At 37.6% G+C, this 16,238-nt stretch overlaps 1 protein-coding gene across 26 annotated transcripts in view; it reads right to left on the bottom strand.

Moving 5' to 3' along the window:
• Window positions 1-16,238, bottom strand: part of LPP (LIM domain containing preferred translocation partner in lipoma) — a 605,586-nt gene that overhangs the window by 220,582 nt on the left and 368,766 nt on the right. For all 26 annotated transcript variants that reach the window (XM_039850683.1, XM_039850695.1, XM_039850680.1 and 23 more), the window contains one exon: window positions 15,361-16,050. In XM_039850683.1, coding sequence (XP_039706617.1) covers window positions 15,361-16,050 — 690 coding nt within the window. The remainder of the gene's footprint in view (window positions 1-15,360; window positions 16,051-16,238) is intronic.

Genomic DNA, 16,238 nt, shown 5'->3' with positions numbered 1-16,238 from the left:
AAATACAATTAGAAAACGGAGCATTCACTTTGCTTGACTCTCAACAAGCTATAAATGGGCTGGATCTTACAGTTTATTTTAACATCGTCTTTTTCCTTTTCCTTTTCTGACCAGGTCTTCAATGACAATGCAAATTATTTATGTAAACAAATGTACAAAACAATGTTAGTCCTAGCATTTGGCAAGTAGGTCACACATCTGGGTGAAATTATATTGCTGGTCATTGGTCATTGTTGACTTTGCCACAGTCCTTCCTTCTCACTTGGAGACATTGTACTGACACAATACATTGACTCTGAGGTCTTCACCTTGTGTTGCATGTCTCAGAGCTCAGTAGTACTTTCCTCTCTGAAGTTCAAGGTTATTGGCTTGATTCTACTCTATGACATTCTGCTTAGCTCCATTCCACAGCCCACCAATCACACCATGCTGCCAGTTGCTTCATGAGTGCCTGGCGAGACAGTGATAGATGAAAATTGAAGAGATGAATTTAAGTCCTCTATTCGAAAAATAATTAGGAAGAATCCCCAGCAGATAACCACGCAGTACCCTCATACCAAGAAGAAGGATACTTATCGGCTTGGCATATGAGACCTGCTCAAGATCAGAAAAGAACCTGATTTAAGTTTAAAGCTCGGTTGCTGCCCATCAGTGATGATTTTTGTTAATATCGTTCTATGGAGAGGCAGTGTAGTATAATGGCTAAGAGCTTGGGCCATGTGGTCTTGGGAAAGTAACCTAATCCCTCTCTGTTTCCCACCCAGTAAAAAATCAGGCTATGAATAGTATTTTCTTTGTATATTATTTTTTTACAAGGACTAAACAAGCCAATGCACACAAAGGCATCACCATGAGAAATAATAGCCTACCTTGGGTGATTTCTAGCATTCATACTGGAGAGCAGGCTTTAAAACATCGGAACACATGGATATTTAATCCCTGTAACATTTTAAGCATGAGGTTCCCTGAAAACTTTGAATGTGCCTCCTAAGTGGACATGGGCTCTCAATAATTAAGAATCACTATTGCAGAATATACAACATTGGGTTAGGTATTACTTACTGACTAACTTTGGCCAGTAACAAAAAGTTATGTTAGCGTCTTCACCATGCGTGCTTGCCTCTATGTGATCACATGCAAAGATATAAGTGGTGAACCAGCCATGAAATTGATCTTCTTTTTAGAGATAGATGGCTCAAAATGTGGAGAATCAGAAAGGCATCAATTAATATTGAAATAAATCTAAGCTAATGAAGATTTTTGATTTCCCAGCCATTAGAGCCTCTGGACAATTACACTATCTAATCTTGTCTACTTTCTCATCCACATTTCCATTGACTGAAGACTAGAAGACTAGTATAGGTCACATCCTACTAAAGCTTTGCAAAATTGATCTACTCTATTTCTTCAAAAGATCAGTAGAACTTCCTCAGGGCCTTTCCTGCTTTGTGTGAACAATTTGTCCATACGTATCCGATTGTGGAGGGAAAGGCTTTATTTTCTAAAAAAAAAAGTGAGGATGTTAGCTCTATGTTTTTACCTGGTGAACAAAAAAGATAAGGGTAGTCAGAGGCCAGTGTCACCAATAATACATATCTGTTCTTCCCTATGGGATTTGAAGCTTTCTGAGGATGAGTTAAGTTTTAGTTGATTTTTTAATGTTCTTTGACACCTAGAAAAATAGCAATAGATAGTATGTGTTATTTATTGAAAGTAAAATTTTAAGAAAATAGTACTATGCAGGAATACAGTAACAATGGTCATTATAACTGAAACTGTTCAACATTTTTTTCCTAAAAATTACTATATAACTCATATATGATTGGCTGTGCTAATGAAATAAACAATGTGGCTAAACTATTTATCTCTTTATCTAGACAGAATTACTTTGTCTATAGCTCATGAGCTGCACAGAAAGCCCTTAATATGTCCCAATATTGGTGCTGGAAAAGCAGTCTCCTATAGATAAACACTGTGGACCATTTATACAAAGAACCATTAATGGAGACTGCAAAATTCTGCAGTAATCATCTAAAGGAAAAAAGAATAACTTGAAAAGGAAGGAAGGTGAAAGACAATTAAGCTGATGAGAAGCACAGGTCAAGGTAAGTGACACTTGGTGTGAATGGGAAGTCTCAAAGAACATCCATCATTTGCCTTTTATTGATTATATTGCCATCCAGGGTGAAGACAGGATGAGAAGACCAGCAGGATCCCTGCTACTTAGAAGACTGTACCTGGTAACCTACTTGACCCTGTCATAGAAATAGAAGTAGGTGGAAACTTCGTCCTATGTGACTATGCTGTCTCTGACTTCAGAGTATTCAGTTTTTTTTCTGCTCAGCACCATTTAAAATAAAAATAAAAATAAAAAACAAAATAAAATAAAAATAAATTGGTGTCATATTATATCTTTTTTGGCCAAGTAATTAAAATTTAAAGTTTTTAAAAACATGCAACTCTAGTTCATCTCTAAAACTCATAAGTTTCAAATTATTATTGCTTCCATTACTGCTTGTCTTAAGAACACTTCTCCTGACACTTATGAGAGAGTAAGTGGTGCGTCTTTTGTATTTTCACTTCCCATTCCATAACCATCCCCCTCCACTGCCCCTGGAGCTAGAGGCTGGAAGTCTGCTTAAACACACAACTGCAGGAACCTGTAGATACAAACTCTTGCCAACAGAGTGGCCCATACTTGCACATTTCTTAATATAAATGTTCTATTTACAAATAAGAAAGTTCATTAAGCCCATTTTTTCAATAGTTTTATGAGAAACCACAGAAGCATCAGAGCCTAACAAATCTTCCTACATCCACTCCAATCTTATACACAGTGGCTGGGGTTATCTTAAAACAAAGGCAGACACTATCACTCCCTTGCTAAAAACACTCCAGTGGATTCCCATTTCACTTAGAACAAAGACAAACTCCTTATCACAGCCCATAAGATCTAGACCCTGTTTATTTCTACTACCTCATTTTATTTCATTCTCTTCCACCCACGATGTGCCAACCACTGTGGCTGTTCTTCTACTCCTATAAATGCCAAGCTCAGAGGACTCATCCTTGCTGTCCTCTGCCTAGAATATTCTTCACGAGATCTTAGAAGACCTGGCTCCTTTACATTCTTCAGATTTTGGCTCAAATGTCATCTCTTCAATGACTTTCTTGGTTGGCTACCTAAATCAGTCACTCTATAAACCCAATATTAATATCCTTCATTTTATTCAGAGCAAGTATCACTTCCTACTACAGTTATGTCTAATTGTCTCTCTTCTGAAAACACTATTAGAATATGAGCTTTAAGAGGAAAGCAGTAGTATACTGTTTCTAACTCTAACTCCAGCACCAAAAAACAGGCATTGAATAAATTTTTAATGAATGAACAAATTAACAAATGAAGCAATGTGCTGGCACCCAATAAAATTCATCTCTTTTGCCTTAAAACTTAACTTTGTTTATATTCATGAAAGTTTATAAAATCATAAGTTCCTGGATTTGGTGCACTACGTAATCTCCCCAAGATTCAGTTTTTATCTGAAAATGAAAATAACACTATCTACTCAGAAGTGTTCCTGAGAAGACTGCATAAGGTAATCTATGAAAAGTGCTCAGCGCAGTACCTGATATAAATGCTCAATCATATTGGCAACTATTAATCCATACAGCTTTAAAATATTTAAAAGGAACATTTATAACTTAGAATTTTCTCCCCCTCCTTTAGCCTAATCTCTTCAAAATATAATAATAATCTCTCACATGGGTGCAGTATTTTATAGTCAGAAAGTACCTCCACATCTGTTATTACACACAACTTTCCTTGTAGTTTGGAACTCAAACTCAGAGTTGATTTCAAATTCCGTAGTCTTTCTACTATGTCGACATTATCAAAATAGACCACTCATGGTGTTAAAAGGAGGGCTGGGAAGGTATTGAGGTATTGAACTGTGGGTAATGGTGGTAATGTGAAATTTAGAAAAATCATACATAAAGGTGGGTGTCATACACTGGAGGACCCCAGGACTTTGTGCCCTTTCCACATAGTAGTTACTGGATAAAAAGTTATCAGAGGGACTGGTTCTGTGCTCAGCACTTGCTCATTCATTTATTAACACATCTTTTCTGAGGACTCATTACTTTCCAGGCACTATTCACTACGTAGCAGTTAACAAAACAGACAAAAATCTCTGCTCTTATACACATTCTAGAGAGACAGAAACAAAGAACAACTGATTAAAACATGTTAGGTGGTAATAAATACTACAGAGTAAATATTTATGAAGTAAATGTAGATAGGAACACTCTGGTATAGGAGAGGCATTTTAGATAAGGTGGTCAGGAAAGACTTTTCCCAAAAAGTAGTATGCGAGGATAGTCCTGCAGAAAGTGAGAGAATAAGCCATGCGGATATCTGGGGAAAAGCATTCCAGGCAGAGGGTACAGCAACACAAAGGCCCCGAAACAGATGTGCGTCTAGACGTAGTATGGCTGGAGCAGACTTGTGGGGTTTGGGGGAGGGGTGGGGATAGATGAGATCAGAGAGTTAATGAGTGGGCAAACAGAGTTAGACTTTGTAAGCACAGTTCCGGCTTTTTCTTAGTCTGATCTGGAAAGCTGTTTTGAGCAGGAAAGCGAAATAATATGACTTGCATAGGATCACTCAGTGTTGAGAAAAGGCCAAAGTGGGGCAAAGGTAGGAAACGCAGAGCACTGGGAGGCGGTTATAATAACCCAGGCAAGATGGGATTGGACTTGGACCAGGGTGATGGCAGGGGAGGTGGTGAGAAGTGATCCGATTTTAAATATTAAGGTGAAGATGAAAGCATTTGCTGTATGAGAATAAGATAGAACAAGAATTGGGAAGTCTTTAGATAAAGAAAGTAGACCAGTGGTTACCAAGGACTAGAGAGCTTGAAGGATATGAGGAGTGACCGCTAATGGACACAGAGTTTCTTTCGGAAGTGGGAGAAATCTGATGCTGGGTATACAACTCCACGAATATACTAAAAAAATAAAATAAAAAACTGAATAGTATATTTTAAGTGAGTTAATTCCATGGTATGTGAATTATATCTCAGTAACATTATTATATATTTAAAAATAACCTATAAGATGCATGTTATCATAAAGGAAAACAATGCAATGAGAAAAATTTCAGAGGAAAAACTAATAATACGTGGGGATTGGTTGAATGGTCAAGCTTTTCCAAGGAGTTAATATTAGAAATGAATCTTGAAGGCTAAATAGGAGTTTACCAGGCTGGGAGAAATAGGAAGGATATACTATTATGCAAGTAGCAGGTTAATTTTGGTTTTGATATTTAATTCTTTCCTCCCCTCAAATTCCCACAGACTGTCAAAAAAATCCTCCAGTTTCAGGATCTACTGGAGAGAAAAGAATAGTCGAGGAATAGTCAAGCAATTTTAGAGAGAATCTAAATTTTGAAAAGTCTTCCCATATTTTAGATAAAGGGTCGGTCAACTTTTTCTGTAAATGGGTATGCAGTACATGTTTTGGGATTTGCAGACCATACAGCCTCTGCTGCATCTCCTCCACTCTACTGTAGTAGTGTGAAAGCAACTGCAGGTAATACATTAGCAAGTGAGCATAGCTGCGTTTCAATAACAAAACATTGTCTACAAAACCAGCTGATGGGTGAGATTTGGCCCATGGGCTACAGTTTGCTGGGCCCCGGGTCCATATTCACTCAGCTGCCTTCCTAAATTCTTCTCCAGTTCTCTGCTGGTCATGAGCAATTTTCCTGCCTCTAAAAGATCACAGGCTTCAGCTCTCTCCTAGACAGCTTGCTTAATGAATTACTTTGCGTCCTGTGCATTAGCTGGATAGCAGCATAAAAAAAGGAGGTTCCTCTAATAAAAATTATGGATATCGTTATAGCAAACCTATGTAAATTGTTCCTAAAGACTGCATGTATGCACCATGAAAAACAAGTAGTAGCTAACAGAGCCATTAAGAATATAACTAGCACACCTACACCTACTTATCCTACCTTTTTCATAATAATCCCTAATCCCTAAAGGTACATCAAAAATAACCATGGTGTCTATGTTTGAGGAGATATAAACATACCAACATTTATAAGGACTAAATAAAAGGGGACTTATTATCTTGAACTTAGATTTAGGGTATAGTTGTAACTCCTTGACTCTTGATAAAATGTTGCTTGAGTCTTGGATTTCAAATAATGTTAAATACATGTTATGTCCCAGAAATACAACTCTACAGTTGCATTCTTTAAACTTCTGGGCCCAAGAAATATTTGATATTTGGATAACAATGAGCTAACACATGTGAATAGAGAGAGCTATGAATGGAGGCAAGTGTCACGGAATGAAAAAAAAACAGCGGGCCGGCTGCGGAAAGAACTAAAGTTCTCATCCTCCGTCTGGCGTCCTTTTTTATTAAGCAAGGTGCCTCCAGACATGTCATAGAGTTTTCCCGATATAAAGAAGTTTGGTAAATATTATAAGAGGTTATAAAAATGTTACATATTATTATTAAATACTTCGGAATGTTAGTTTAAATAAGTAACCTTCTGCAAAAAAAATCTAAATTGTATTTGTATGTTCTGAAGAACATTTACTGAACTCCAAGGATAAAACAGAACAAACACAATATTATTTGCTAAGAGTATACCTAAATGTTGGGCTCCCAATATTCCAGAAAATCAAAAAGCTAAAATAACAGGTAAATGTTTATTTCTAGGACAACGGCACTTTTGGCAAATCAAGTATTTGACTTTCACTATGGGGTGCTTCTTAATACGCTGTATGTAAAATCTTTCAAAGTTTTCATATTCACCGCTAATCATGATACATCAATAATGGCTTCTTTGTTGGCTGAGGAATTAAACAACTAAAGCCTCTCCTCTGAAATAGGACAGTCTGAGTATTTGCAGCTGGTCAAGAAGGAAGTGAGATTCTTAGAGGGACACATCAATGAGTCAGGTAGTTGTCTTGCTATAGAACTGAAATAAAATCAGATAAAGGCAAAACACTGGTGAATTGAAGTGAGTTCTCTTGCTCAGTAAACACACAGAAATATATTTTGCTAGAATCATTTGTTAACATGATTTATTTAATTTTCCAAGAAAAGTTAGGGACCTGCAATACTTTTGAGTATCTAAATCTATGAGAAAGATTAGGTGAGTAAAATGAAAAAAACAATATTCACAGACATCTTAGTGTACTAGAACATCCATCTTGATAGTAACTTTCAAAATCCTGGAAAGGAGAAATTATGGCGTAAATCAAAACCATACAGACCTAAAGAACCAGTCTTTTCAAAGGAGCAACTGTGAGACAACAAGGTCATTAGAATGTTGGCCATTTTCTATCATTAAGAGGCCTTACTAAAGCTAAGTGATAAGCTCCTTTTTGGTAACAGTCATTACACCTTTTAAAGGTCCTTTAACACTTTCAATTTCACTGGGCTTAAAGCAATGTAGAGATAAACTGTGGTATAGAAAGAAGTGTTATTTTTCTAATCAAATTCGCCACTTACTAACTGTAGAACTCTTCAAGTCACTGTAATTCTTCAGGCCTCAGTTTTCTTACCTATAAATTTGAGGGTTATAACCTAATGATTTTGAAGGTAACTTCTATGTCTGACAGTTTCAATAGCCTGGCCTAGAGAAATGGAGAATAAAGATTTACTTATTTTTCCAATTTACATTCTTCAAATTTGTAGGAAAATATTTCTTCTTCAATCGAGAAGCAAATCTTCCAAACATAAAAAGTTGATGGATAGGCTCTTCTCCGTAAAGGAAATAAGCAACTGAATCAATAAATTTTTTTCATATGAAAAGATTAAGTAGAAAAGCCTAAGAAGGCTTATAAAAAACTAGTAAAACTATTAAATTTAAAAAGTCATAAGATGCAAGGTCAATATACAAAAGTCAGATGTATTTCTATATACTAATGGCAAACAATTGCAAATTAAATTTTAAAATACCATTTACAGTAGCATCTAAAATATAAAATGCTTAGAGATAATTTATATGAAAAACTATAATAAATCGTTGATAGAAATTAATGAAGACATAAATAAAATGATATACTATGTTTATGGGTTGGAAGACTCAATATTGTTAAGATATCACCTTTTTTTCATATTGATTTATAGATTCAACAAAATCTCAATCAAAATCATAGCAGGCTATTTTGTGGAAATTAGGAAGCTGATGTTAAAATTTATATAGAAATGGATAGGACTTCTGAAATAACAAAGATGGAAAACATACACTGCCTGATTTCAAAATCTACTATAAAAGTCAGTGATCAAGATAGCATGGCATTAGCCTAAGGATAGATATATAAATTAATGGAATAGAATAGAGAGAGTCTAGATAGATCCACATAGACATGATCAATTGATTTTTGTCAAAGATGTCTAGATAATTCAATGGAAGAAAAGAATCTTTTCAACAATTTTTTATGCTGGAAAAACTGAATATCTCAATGGGGAAAAAAATGAACTTTAACCCTTAATTGAAGTGAATCATAACTCTAATTAATTTATACTGCAAAACATCTAAAGGAAAACATATAGTAACCATGTGAAGGCAAACACATCTAAGGAAATAAAAAGCACAAACTGTAGAAGATAAAAGAGATAAATTGTCCCTCATCAAAATTAAACACTTCTCTTTAGAAAACAACATGAAGAAAATAGTCAAGTCACAGTCTAGGAAGAAATATTGGCAATGCCTATATCTAAGGACTCTTTTCTGAATATATGCCGTACTCTTAGAACTCTGAGTAAAAACAAAATCCAATTAAAAAATGGGCCAAAAATCTGATACTTCACAAAAAAAAAAAAGGTATAAGAATGGCCAACAAGTGGATGAATAATAAATGCTCCAGATTATTAGTCAAAATAAAAATGTAAATATAAGCCACAATGAGATACATGCATGTAGCATGAAATAACTAAAATTAAGAAGGCTCACAATAGCAGTGTTGCCGGAGTTGGGGGGCAACTGAGCCTTTCATGTACTGTTGGTGAGAATATCTAATGGTACATTTAATAAAACAGTTTGGCAGTCCTGCATGATGCTAAGTAGTTACCACATGACCCAGCATTCCACTGTTAGGCATTTATCCAAGGAAATAAAAAACAAAAACAAACAAACAAACAAAAAACTGTCTGTACAAAGACACGTACCTGAACGTTCATAGAAGCTTCATTCATAACTCAAAATGGAAATGTCTCAAAACAAGTGGATGGATAAACAAAAGGTAGTATATCCATATAATGGAATACTACTTAGCAATGAAAATGAACGAGCTTATGAAACACACAAATAGATGAATCTCAAAAAAATTATAGTGAGTAAAGGAAGCCCAGACATAAGAGTGCATACTATATGATTCTATGTATATGGAATTCTAGAAAGGGTCAAAATGATCAATGTTAGAAAGCGGAATGGTTGCCTGGGGCTGAGGGTAAAGGCACTGACTACAACAGGGCACAAGGGAGCTCTGTGGGGTGGTGGAAACATTCTCTGTCTTGATTGTGGTAATGGTTACACAAGTGCATATACTTGTCAAAAGATCCCTGTTTTCAGCACTTAAAATGGATACATGTTATTGTATGTAAATTAAACCTTGAAAAAAGTTTATTAAAGAATACGAATCAATAAATTCCATGGACATCTAGCAAGTATAAAAAGTAAAAAGGATACCTTGTACACAACAGCGCATACTTATACACACGTAACCCAGAAGGGAAGTAAAATGTTAGTGCAATATTGAACCTGACGAATTATCTAGTTACTATGGATATTGAGTTGCTGGTGAGACAGTGCTTGTGTTACTGAGGTCACTTAAGCTGATTTGGTGAAGTAGGTTTTGATTTCGGCATTTTGCTGAACAACGTGCTATGTTCTAAAGCAAGGCTTAGTCCTTATTTTAGGAGGACATAGGAGGTTCTTAAAGCATCTTCATTAAACAAGAATGCATTATGCACTGTTAGTTACTTTGGGGAAAACAGGGTTGTTCAGATAACATCTCTATCCTCTAAAACTCCAGGTCTGATAATATACACTGGGGCATAGGTGGTAGAAGGCAGGTATATGATCCTAGTATAGTAAGGGTGTGAAAATGTATACAAGAGAGGGTGAAATAATGTACAACTTGATTTTAGGAAGAGGAAAGGCATCTCAAAAGAGATTACTACTTTGCTCAGTCTTAATGGAAATAACTAAATATGAAAATATTTTATTTATTTGGGGGAGGTCTGGGGAGGCATTCCAGAAAGAAAGAGTTCCATGACCAAAGCTGTAGAGATGAGCTATAACTAGGAATATATGTTTTTAGCTGGAAGCCCGATGCATAAAGGGGGAAGATAAAACTGAAAATCCATGCTGGGGTTTTAATTCTTTCCATAAGTAGCTGGAAACTTCTGAAGGTTTTTGAAAAAGGCAATTAAATGGCAAGTGCAGAGCTGTGTGGTAGAAAGATTAATCTGGTAGCATGTTTAACATGAATGAGTGTGGAGAGACCAGAAGTGAAGATACCCATTAAGAGGCCATTTCAATGGTTCAGGAGAGAAATGAGAATTGAACCAGGACAGCAGCAAGGGGGATTTAGACTTGAGATACTGTGAAGTGAGAAAGAACCTTGGGACAAATTCTACATGGCTGATGAGGAAGAGGAAGTATAGCCTCAAGGCTCCAAGCCAGGGTACCTGGCAGGGATTTAACCAGTGCTTCCCCTCCAGCTGTTGATCTCATGACACTGCACCATGGCCTTCTGAGACTACTACTTACATGTCTGCCTGCGATGTGGGCCACAGCAGAACCGCGTGTTGGTGATGCTGACATGGCTCTCGCACCATTCAAACACCAAGACATGCCAAGATCTATGTTTTTTCATGGAAAAGCATGAGGACAATCTTCAGAAGACCCAGCTTGGAGTTGTGGCTCTCCCATGAATTTGACATATCTTCACTGACTCTCATTACTGAGCTTTTGAACCCTCATCAGTAAGAGAGACACAAAAACCTCTGTGCCTAACATTCATGGATTTTGTGGGGTCCATAAAGCACTTCAGAAAATGAAAAGTCCTGTACAAAGGGAATTCCTGATGTTATTGTCACTGGCCTCCTCAAGCATTCTCATCTTCACACACACACCCAGGTATCAGCAACTACCCTGAGACATATATCCACATCCATCCCTCTTCTCACCCTAACATCTCTTCTATTTTTTTTCTCTAATCTTAGAATCGAGAGATGTTTAGCACAGGGATTACTATAAAAACTAGTTCTCCAAAATGCCACCAATTCCTTGCTGTATACCCAATATATACATCCTTCTCTTTTCCACAATGAAAAACAATTTAAAAATTTTGGTGATTGAATGTTTGAAACGCTGCGATATCAACATTCTCAACTATTTTCTTAATCTTAACAAATTACAGGTCTTGGGGACCCTTCAACACTGACCTCAGCATTGCATTACCTTAACTCTCTTCTCTGACCCATTAAATATCCCCAGATTCAAAAACTAAATGAAGAGCCATGATCTGTTCTAATGCTGAAAGAGCTACCAAAAACGTTGTGTTAGGTGTATTGAAAGGTAGTTTATTAGCCTCCAAGATTTCAACTTCCTGAAGAATTTTGCAAGGAAATCTTAATATTTGATAATTTTATTACTTAACCTAACCCCCACACTAGGTGGGCCTCTACAGCTATCCTGGGATGCATATCATCCACGCTTTTATGCAGTATTGGGTAAATCGGTCTTTAAGAGACCTGCAGCTGACATAGATTAGGTTTACGGCAAGGAAGTGGGTGTTAGAGTTGCGCTGCCACTGTGGACCTGAGAGTTATGACTGGCTTCCAGGTCCTGGCTCTGGCACTTTCGAGCTAACTCACCTTACTCAAATATCAGAGAAAAGACACATCCTCACAGGGATGTGACGATAACGCATAGGAAAAGAGTTCTGTGAACTACAGATATTAGCTTTTATAAAACAGCAAAGAGAAAAGATTCCACTGTCTTTAAGAAGATTTCCAGTGAGAGAGGAACATTTGTCCCATATAAAGACGTGCTTATAACAATATTTTTTTCAAGGAACTCGGCTCAGATGGTACAGGAAACACATTATGGTCTACTGCGGCATGCATATTCACTGCTCAACACAGTATGGGAACACAGATATAATCACGAGCCCCCCCAGGCCTTGCAGGTTCTGATTTTGTCTCCTTCCTTTCTTCATTCCCTTCTTCATTCTTTTCTTCTTTTCTTTTTTCCTTCTACTTTCTCCTTCCCTTCCTCTCCCTCTTCTTTTAAATTGCACTATGATGTAGGAAAATTAAAGCAACTCCTCTCAAATACAAGGAAGATTTATTTCTTTCACTTATATATAAAAAAAAAATTTCCTTAATGGATTAAATGCCAAATTCTTCAGGATGTCTCAATGTAACAAAAGATAATTGTTTTAAAGCATGAAGGTAAGTTTTCCATCAGTGACTAAAAATTGGAAATAAAAGAAAGCCAGTGAAAAACTGAATAGTCCTCACTTGGCAATTATTCAGCCCTTGGAAATTTCCAAGCCCTTTGCAACCATTAATTAATTAGTGAAGATGACGTTCCACTTTACTGAGGCTAGAAGCGTGACATAAAGAGGTCTAGAGGATTTCCTCAAACTGAAAGAGGAATGTCACGGGAGGAACTGGGATTAGACTTAGGAGCTCATTTCTCAAGCCAGTAGTCACATCACTAAGCCAAGCAGAGTCAATATTGGGACAATAAGGTCCTCTGTGCACAGGTGCAGTTGAATACAGCAGTGTTCTGCTCAAAGACTAACTGTGAAAGAGCCTATCCCTACATCCACCAATGTCCCCACAACACACACAGACTATATCTGTAGCTTCATCAGCCTCTTTCCCCTTTCCCAAAACATAGACAGATGGCTAAATATCAACCTCTAACTACTCTCCTTAATAACTGCAGTGAAAAGTACATGATTTGATATTCATTTTTTAAATGTACAATATGATGTTAAAACACATGACACTGTTGAAAAACAAATATTTAAAAAAACGTTCAATGACATGAAATTCACTGATATCCAGAATCCGTAATAATGTAATAGACTATCCTAAATAATTACCTAACAATAAGAAGAAAAATAAAATTTCATGCTTTCTGGTGAGTGGTTAAGAAAAGTTTATTCCATCATCCTGAGTAGGCTGGTGAAGACAGACTAAATGCCAGTGGTGTGGCTAGACCCAACACCTTAGATCCAGGTCTTACACTGGGTGCTGATTCTTTTCCTACACCACTGGATTGGTTCCAAATGTTGAATGAAGAGGGACTGTCTGGAGTGCCTAGTGACATGATGGGAAAACAGGAAACTCAAAGACTGGCTCAGTACTTCTCACCAGATTATTCCTTCCACCTAGACATACTTTTGCTCTGTCTCATGTCTGTTTTCCCAGGTGGGGTGATAGGAGCCTTAGACAACTCAGAGCCCATCTCTTCCCTTGAAGAGATGGGCTCTGGGCTCATCACTCGGCCATCAGTCAGGCTGCTTTGGACGGGGCAAAACCACATGCCTATTTGAGCTTATATGTTAATGGCAATCATCCCAACTTAAATGTTTAATCGTCCATAGTGGAATTTGTTGCAGTCGCACCAAAATGAAGTAACGTTGAATAATCCAATTTTTTTCTTGACTAGTTGTTCTGGGAGCCAAGAAGGACTAATGCAAATATACTGCAATGTTAATGAAGCTCAAGGCTATCCAGACTGGCTATTTTGGACAAACTTTGTTTTTTAAAAAATACAAACTTACTAACATTTTTTTTTTCTTCATAAAGCGATTTTAGTACGGAAGGCTTTCCAAGAGCAATGTTTCGAAAATACTTAACATTTTAACTTGGAAACTTTATGTTGGAAAACGATCATGGCTGGCCTTCTTTCATGTAATGGGTATTCGTAAATTTGCCCACTTGCTGGGAAAGGCTGTTTTCCTCTGAGGAACCTAAAATTCATTTTGGAGCACGATTAAAAGAGCAGATGCTTTCATGGGAGAACAGAGGTTTAGTAGACACCCTACCTGGAGAGCAAGGACCTGATGGATTTTTGTTATAATGTTGAAAATGTGAATAGATATGTATCGAAATTGACAATCTTAAATGTGTAAAGGAATACATACATACATATATATACATACATACATACATACATACATACATACATATATATTCTCAAACCTCTACCCAGTCCATCCCCCCAAATCACCATTCAGTTTCTAATCACTAGCTCTCTAATTTCTGATTTCTAATAGTTCTAACTAAAAAGAAGGGAGGGCTCTGTTCCAACCCAATTTCTGGAAACTAGATTTGTTTCTCCGTCTCACCCCTTCCAAGTAATTCTCCTCGTCATAGTGAGAGGAAACATCATCATTGTGCTAGTTCTAGTACTCATGGAAAATCAAAGTTGTAGGTGAGTAGGTATGTGCAGTATATCTTACCTATTCAAAGGAAGTAATTGAACATGGTATTTTAAAAGACATATGTGCTTGTAATTAACTCAAACAATGAAAAAGATAACTGTAATAAAGAATTTTTTTTAATTGCCTAATAGGGATAAAGGTTTGAGAGTAAGATTCTTCCTGGAAGATCAGTAATGTGGATAGACAAGGGGGCAATAAATGACTGCCATTATACTGCAGCCCCTTTCCAAAGGAAACTAGACAAGGTGTCTGTATTACCTCAGATCCCCTTGGCCTCACCTGTTTCCTGAGCCATTGCCCACTTGTTATGTCCTAGCAGCCACTATGGTACCAACTTTGAGTTTTGATCACCATCACATGAGCTCAATATGACAGCAGCTCTCCTCATGTTTGCCCTGCAAACCTGTCACCTCTAGATCTGCAAATGTCCTATCTCTGCAGGCCTGAGATACTGCAGATCTATTTGGTGCCCAAGTAGACACAACATCTAAGTGTAAGGAAGTGTCTAACCCACAGAGAGAAGCTTGCACCAATGAGACAAGAGCTGGAACATAAATTATTTTCCCTTTCTTTCTCACACAAACAGATTGTCCTAAGCTCCACATTCACGTGGTCTTTTGCAAGATGATCTTTCAAGATTGAACGATTAGATGCACTTGGTACTAAGCAGCAGCCACACTGGTAATATAACTCCATATCTCCAACAGGAACTCTCTCTTGTCCTACTTCACTCATGCTTCCCTGGGATTATACTTTCTAATGAAATAAAAATAGCACATACATTTTTGCCTTAGGGTTTGCTTTCTGAGGAGGGCAGGCTAAGATAGACAGCCCTTTATTCCCATTACTTTGTTAATGAGTTTCCTACCTTCGGTTGCAGTGGAGGTGCACAGGGGGCTGGAACAGGATCTGTGATATAGGTCTTCTTGGGACCAGCTACTGGATACATCCCAGCAGGGTTCTGGTTCCCTGTTCCAGAGGGAGTGTACCCCTGTTCTCGCTTCCAGGTATTGGGGAGACCTTGCTGACCATAGGCAGGATCGGAGTCGGGTTTCCCCCCATAGGCAGGCCCCACTGGGCAATAGGCTTCATAATAGCGTCCTTGGTTGGGGCCATACCCATAACTAGGCTCAGGCTGAAGTCCTGGTGGTGGAATATATGCATAATCCATGCCGCCCCGTGCTGAAAGGGGTGGACACTGCCCAGAAGTAGGGCCTGGTTGAGTGTTATAGCTCTGCGGCCCCGGCCCCGGGCCATAATATTGTCCTGGTGAAGGGGCTGCCATATAATGAGAGCTGGGCTGGGCTGACTTCACTTGTACATTGAACGTAGGCCTTGAAGGGGTAGATGCTGTAGTGTAGGAAGCTGGGACTGGCTGAGGCTGGGGTTTGAGTGTTCCAATTGGAGCCACAGGGATGGGTCCAGCCTGAGGTGCATGCTGTGGCTTCAATGTAGACTTTTTGGTTGCTGTTAGAGGGGGTTGGTTTGGTATGACCATTCTCTTATGTCCTGTGACAGGGGTGGAAACTTGAGGAGAAGCTGTTGCACTAGTAGAGCCCTAATGTGGGAGAGAGAAGGGAAAAAAAAAGGACAGAGATTATTGCCAATGAAAAATAACAAGAACAAATATTAGAAATTGCTAATTATTATTTTTACATTAACTCCACAAAATACACACACACAAAAACATAGTTCCTGCCTTCTAAGAGTTCACAGACTAACACAAAAATTAGTTGCATTATTGTG

This window comes from Pteropus medius, unplaced genomic scaffold, assembly GCF_902729225.1.
Source record: "Pteropus medius unplaced genomic scaffold, Ma_sr-lr_union100, whole genome shotgun sequence".
Lineage (NCBI taxonomy): Eukaryota > Metazoa > Chordata > Mammalia > Chiroptera > Pteropodidae > Pteropus > Pteropus medius.
Note: the sequence above shows the minus strand (reverse complement) of the source record. Positions and strands in the feature narration are given on the sequence as shown.